This window comes from Harpia harpyja, chromosome 3 (genome assembly GCF_026419915.1).
Source record: "Harpia harpyja isolate bHarHar1 chromosome 3, bHarHar1 primary haplotype, whole genome shotgun sequence".
Lineage (NCBI taxonomy): Eukaryota > Metazoa > Chordata > Aves > Accipitriformes > Accipitridae > Harpia > Harpia harpyja.
The window spans coordinates 41,590,979-41,597,329 of NC_068942.1; the positions used below are offsets into that span (position 1 = coordinate 41,590,979).

At 42.7% G+C, this 6,351-nt stretch overlaps 1 protein-coding gene across 1 annotated transcript in view; it reads right to left on the bottom strand.

The window, feature by feature from the left end:
* Nucleotides 1-5,780, bottom strand: part of LOC128140181 (cytosolic phospholipase A2 epsilon-like) — a 34,746-nt gene extending 28,966 nt beyond the window's left edge. Inside the window, exons 1-2 of the mRNA XM_052783716.1 lie at nucleotides 5,756-5,780; nucleotides 4,376-4,479 (exon numbers count right to left, since the gene is read on the bottom strand). Of these exons, the coding sequence (XP_052639676.1) occupies nucleotides 4,376-4,479; nucleotides 5,756-5,780 (129 nt within the window). The remainder of the gene's footprint in view (nucleotides 1-4,375; nucleotides 4,480-5,755) is intronic.
* Between the last annotated feature and the right edge of the window lie 571 nt (nucleotides 5,781-6,351).

Below are 6,351 nucleotides of genomic sequence, written 5' to 3' on the forward strand. Positions count from 1 at the left end.
ATTTATCTCTGAGTCAGGGTCAATAGTATAAAGCAAGGGGCAAAAATCAGGTATTAAGGTAAAAGGCAGAGGGTAAGTGTACAGCTGACTGATAACTGCATTAAGCATATGTACTTTTGTGCCACTCAGAAATTAGCAGGATCCATAAATACTTTTGACTTCCTACACTGCTTGTGCATATTTCCAGAAACATAGTAATATAAGAAAGAAAAATATTGCTGGTTATTGTTATTTCTATTGACAGCCCAATATTCATTTCCCCTAGCATTTCCATGTCTTCTGAGCACCATGAGAAATACCTTAAAAATTACAGGATTTGCTAAAGAATGCACCTTTTAAAGGATAATTGAACTTCACGGTGCTTCTACTAAATATGAGTACTGACTCAAATGGGTAAAAAATAAAAACACCAAAGCAGTCCTCCAGTCACTGAAAACACACACCCTTGAATTCAACACATCTATGAAAGCAAAACACAATTATGCCTCTAGAATAATTACATTTCAATCAGCAGCAGATATCTGGTTCTCTGACAGTTAAGTAGAGAGGTAGGGGATTTTGCCCCCAACACCTGACCAAAGAATAAATATCCCACAACAGTCGGATAGAAAACAGACAGCAAACTGTGGGAGAAAACCTGAATCAGCTGCTAATTGAATGGAGCCGACTTCCATTTCCTGATGTGTACTGTGAATGCTAAAGGACAGGGACCTCTGCATGTAACCCCAGGTATGTGACATCTGGCATCAGTTAAACCAGAATACATGTTTTTCTGATTTTTTTCCCCTCATTTCTTTCTGACACAGTGCTTTAATGCTGTTGACACATTTTAAATGAACCTATGGTGTAATATTTTCCTTAAAGCATCATATGCATCATTATGCAGATTCCAGTAATGGATCCACAGTAAAGGACAAGGTGAAATTCACAGATAAAACATGCTTAAACTTGCTGTGTTTCACAATGGAGTAATGAATGCAGCTGTCCAGGTGTCATTTTCTAGAATACTTCATTACAAAACACAGGCTAACCTCTGCAGACAAAGCATTCACGAAGTGCTTGTAAAATACAGTCCCATCCACTCTGAAGCTACTCCCCAGCTTCTCATTTCCAGCTTTGCTTTTCAAATTCCCTGATTTGCTGGCAGCAAAAATAAAAAAAATAATCGCTGGTGAGTTGGGAAATAATCTTAACAGCAGGGGAGCTCCATTGCTCTACAGTGTTAGTGACCAGCTGTGTGGTGGAATGCTAAAGGAAAATACACCCACATTTAAAATATGCCTGCAAATTTAAATCCCCTGCATTTAAAATATGGATATGCCTGCAATGAGTCTACAAACTCTGAGGAGGGCGTAACAATGCTATAGTTGTACAATGGTTGCATTACAGTTTAGGTTTATATGCGTACAGCCACTTTGCAACAGGAACCCTTAGCACTGGAGATGGAAAAGAATGTATTGCAAAGGTATAGAGATTGGTTAACCTCACAGCAATGTTGCAGAAACCTACTGTAATTTCCACTTGTTACAAAGCAGAAGGAAATGTTTGTGGTGGTCAGGTTTGGCAGGACCAGTAACCATAATTAGCCTTTCATAAGATTCCCGTCCCCGCCCCCCCCCATTGGGGTTATGTAATGATTCTTTTTGTTTGTTTTAAAGCTGAAGGTTGCATGTAAAATTTAGTTACCCATGATATTGCAGGACCTTTTTTTCTTTTTTTTTTTTCCCCCAAAAAAGAAGAGGATTGAATTTTCATCCATAATTTTCTGAACAACTCCTCTGAGTTATCACACCTAGTTAATCAAGCTTTGCAGGTCTACACGTTTACCCTAAAGGTAAACTCAGCCTGATATTTACATCAACACCCTTGGTTGAAACTACATGAAGCATGAATCAGTCTCTGTGGAATTCTCATCACAATTTCTGGTTTGTAGGACATTATGCAACTCTTAGCAGACCTGAGCTGACTTAAACATGATGGTCAGCAACCCAATAACCAGTTCACAAAACAAACAAACAAACAAACCAACCCAAACAACCCCCCCACACACACACACCCCCCAACAGCACTGCTGAGCTTAACTGCAATCGTGGATAAAAGTGCAATAGTCAAAATCATAGGCATGATTACACACCCACAAAACTACAGCAGGGAAGATGCAGTACATGACAAAGCTTGTAGTTAATAATTTCCAAGGCTTATAGTTAGTAACAGAATGTTTCCCAGGTCTCTCCTGTATTACTAATCCCAATTCTAACTGACATATTTTGCCCTGAAATTGAAAGGTTCTTCTGTCAGACACAGTTCATTTCAGAGAGATTTGCTCAGACATTTGCAGGTAATAGGATAGTAATAAATATCATTTTATGGCAGCCTACTCTCGCAACAGGCTAATGAAGTTACTGTTCCCGTAGCTCAAGGTCTTGCCTTACGATATTTTAAGATTATAAATACAGCAGGTGATGCCTTGTTGAGGAGTGGGTGGAGAGTCATTGCAGTGTCATGTAAGAGAGCACTATCTCCCTTTAATGCATTTGAAAAATGCGATGAGTATGGAAGAGCATGCAGGCATTCGTGTCAGTGCTAAATCACAGCCTGTACAATCCAGTCACTTTCAAGACAAAGTTTCACTCACCACCACCAAAACACCAGCGGTGATGGCCTTAGTGGGGGGCATCTGTGCTGTGAAAATGAAGGGTCAATAAAAGTGAGGTTTGATACCATTGTGGCAATCTTCCCCCTCCTCCCAGTTTGATATTTGGGAAATCCACAATCAGAAGGTATAGTCTCACAGAAAAAGGAGTCATCAATATTCCTTCATGCAATAAAGAATTGTTTTCATGGCTTAAAGGAGCAATCTCATGCTTTTGTGCAACTTCACTGAGCTCTGCTACTGTTTCACCATGAGTCAGAAGTGGAGGAAGAATATTAGATATATTCTATATAAATATTGGAATAGGTAAAGAAACATTTTCAAGTGCACTAATCTGCTCCTTAAACCACAAGAACCACAATTCCTCACAGAAGTGCTTTAATTACATCTTTATGCTTAGGAAGGAGCAGCACAGGGATATGCATGACCACATTCCTTCAGATAGCAAGCAAGCTTAGTAGTACCACCATGAATTGCAAAAAATTAGGTCATAAATAAATTTACATTCAGCAGCACTTGGCACGCTCCTCACCTTTCTCCCAAGAAAAATTCCACATCCAACTCTTACATTTCTTCTCCTTTCCCTTCAGAGACATACATGGGTCACCTCGATACATAGTTCATAACCTCAGGGACCACTGGATTTTCCAGACAGTAACTGCTCAAACATGTCTTTATATTGGGTCTGGCCATCTGTTGGTGAAGCCCCACTTCTGACATTCACCAAGAACACTGTTCCCTTCACCAATAACACTGAGTCAATAAAATATTTGTTGTGGGGTTTTTTTCTCCATTATCCAGCAATCTTCCACTTTATGTGCCTGTGCACATATATAAACACATTTAATAGTGGAATACAGAAATTCTTCTATGATAAGCTTTTTATGAAAGACTTAATTCATTAAAAGCATTTCAATGGACCCTGCATTATTATTAAAAAAAGTCTGAAAGGGATTCATGAGTTCTCAAATCCACTAGGGGCAGACAGTGACAGAATAATCAAGAAAGGTTACATGAACTTCCCTTTCCCTAAACCACCACAAAAAGTAGGGCCACAAAACATTTCCCAGAACCTCATGATGAATTTTGTCTGTCTAAAATCAAAAGCCACAATTACAACATAGCAAAGACTACAACAAGGACACCACTTCCTGTTCTACATCTGGGCAAGAGAAGGAAATTTGGCAAGTAGAACTCCTTCAGAGCACCATGGAGTTTATGTCCTGCAGGACACCATAGGACAGTGACCAAAAAACTTCATGTGTTGAGAAATTCCCTTCTGAACACTAATATGATGAGCTGTTAAGCATTCTTAGCAAATAAGCAAGTATGATACCAGGAAAAACAATGCATGGCTAGTTTGGATTATGAAAGTATATGATTAGTTGAGTGTACTCTGTCTCAGAACAATCAATTTTTACGAACCAGGCCTTCCTTGGAATAAAGCTAAGATATTAGAGAGACAGGTTAGCCTATGGGCTATTTTTGTACACATCTTGTTTCCGGACTAATGTGCAGCCTGCACGCATACCTACTCTTGTAAATGTACGGCAAGAGGAAGGCTTAGACACCCATGCAAGTTCTTCCTAGGACAAAAAAAAGCTGGTGCATTCCTCCTGTTCTCAGGGCTTCTTTCCTCATCAGCACTCCTTTGTAAGAGAGCTCTAACCCTGGGACTCAGAAAGTGAAAAAAAAAAACCAAAAAAACCACCCCAAACTTACCTGCTTCCCAGTTCTCCTGAATGTTCCTTTGACTTGGGATGCCAGGCTAATTTCTGCTTTGTCACTAGGCTTGAATTCAAGTGCCAGGACAAAAGACATTCCTCCTACAAGACAAGAAGCATTTTAACAAGGCTGAAGAACATATGCCATACAGTGAGCGCACAGACTTGTGGACAACTTTCCTACCATAACATGGAGTTTCAAATGAGGTGGTGTCATGGTTTAAACCCAGCTGGTAACGAAGCACCACGCAGCCACTCGCTCACTCCTCCCCGCCGGCCACGGTGGGATGAGGAGAAAATATAAAGAAAGGCTCGTGGGTCGAGACAAGGACAGGGAGGGATCACTCCCCACTTATGGTCACGGGCAAAAGGTTCAACTTGGGGAAAAAACAAAATCAATTTAATTTACTACCAATTAAATCACAACGGGACAATGAGAAGCAAAACCAAATCTTAAAACACCTTCCCCCCACCCCTCCCTCCTTCCCGCCTCAGCCCCACTCCCGGCACTCTCCTTCTCCTCCCCTCAGCAGCGCAGGGGATGGGGGCTGGGGTCACCTTGCCACACCTTGTCTCTGCCGCTCCTTCCTCCTCAGGAGCAGGACTCCTTACTCCTCCCCTGCTCCACCATGGGGTCCCTCCCACAGGAGACAGTCCTTCACGAACTTCTCCAATGTGAGTCCTTTCCGCGGGCTACAGTTCCTTCCCTGGCGTGTGTCCTTTCTGCGGGCCGATGTTCAGTCACAGGCTGCTCCAGTGCGGGCTTTCCCATGGAGTCCCGGCCATCTTGGGGGGGCATCCCCCTGCTCTGGTGTCCTCCTCCCCTCCGGGCTGCAGGTGGGCGTCTGTTCCCCCGCTCCCCTCCGTGGGCTGGGGGGGGACAGCCTGCCGCCTCACCACGGGCTGCAGGGGCATCCCCTCCTCCCCCGCCTTCCTCACTGACCTCGGTGTCTGCACAGGGGTTTCTCTCACATCCCACCCCTCTCTCCGCTGCAGGTTTCCCTCTTAAATCCGTTCTCCCAGAGGCACTGCCGCCATCGCTGATGGGCTCGGCCTGGGCCGGCGGCAGGTCTGACTTGGAGCCGGGGAAGCTTCCAGCAGCTTCTCACAGGAGCCGGCCCTCCAGCCCCCTCCCCGGCTCTCAAAACCCCGCCACACAAACCCGTAAGAGGTGGCTACTTACACACCGGGTTAGGAAATTAAAATTAACTATTTGGTCCCATATCTTGTTCCAACAAAGAAGCCCTGCCACTGTGGAAGAACTTACAGAGAAGCTGTGCCTTAAAAGACTCCATTGTATATGCTTAGCAAATTTGAGTAGATACAGTTTTTGGAGAAAAACATTCCACTTCCCATCTATATGCTGGTATCTAAATACCTGTATCTCCACAGTGTCCAAGCATCTCCAATTAGGAAAGGACCTCAAAACCAAGAAAGTAGAAGTAAATCAAACCATGCAGTTCAACTCAGATTCACATCAGAAAAAAAAAAAGTAACAACTCAGGAGGAACAAAGGAAACTCCCATCCTACTACAAACAAACATTCAAAGGCATGGCATGGCGGCAGGCTGAAAGGCAGCTGAGACAATAATACTTGAAAATCTTATATGGAAAAATATACAAAAGTCACTCAGCAAATATGACAGATGTCCAAATCCTACAAAGCAGGTAGCTGTGCAGCACCAGTTATAAAGAAAAATTATAACATTGACTGTTTCTCTTATTTCAGCTTCAGTAAATAAGTGCTAAGGACATAAAGAATACATCCTGCCAGATATCGAGGAATTTTAATCACCCAGATGAAGTCACTGGTTGAAATGCATCTAAAGAACTCAGTTTTGAGCCACACTTCCTCAAAGAGAAGAAATTACTTTATACTGCAGTGCAGCACCAGTCCGTGATGGACTTAGTAAGTCACTTTCCCACTGTCAGGTACCCTGACGTAATAAAAGAAACTATGCAATATAGTACTAC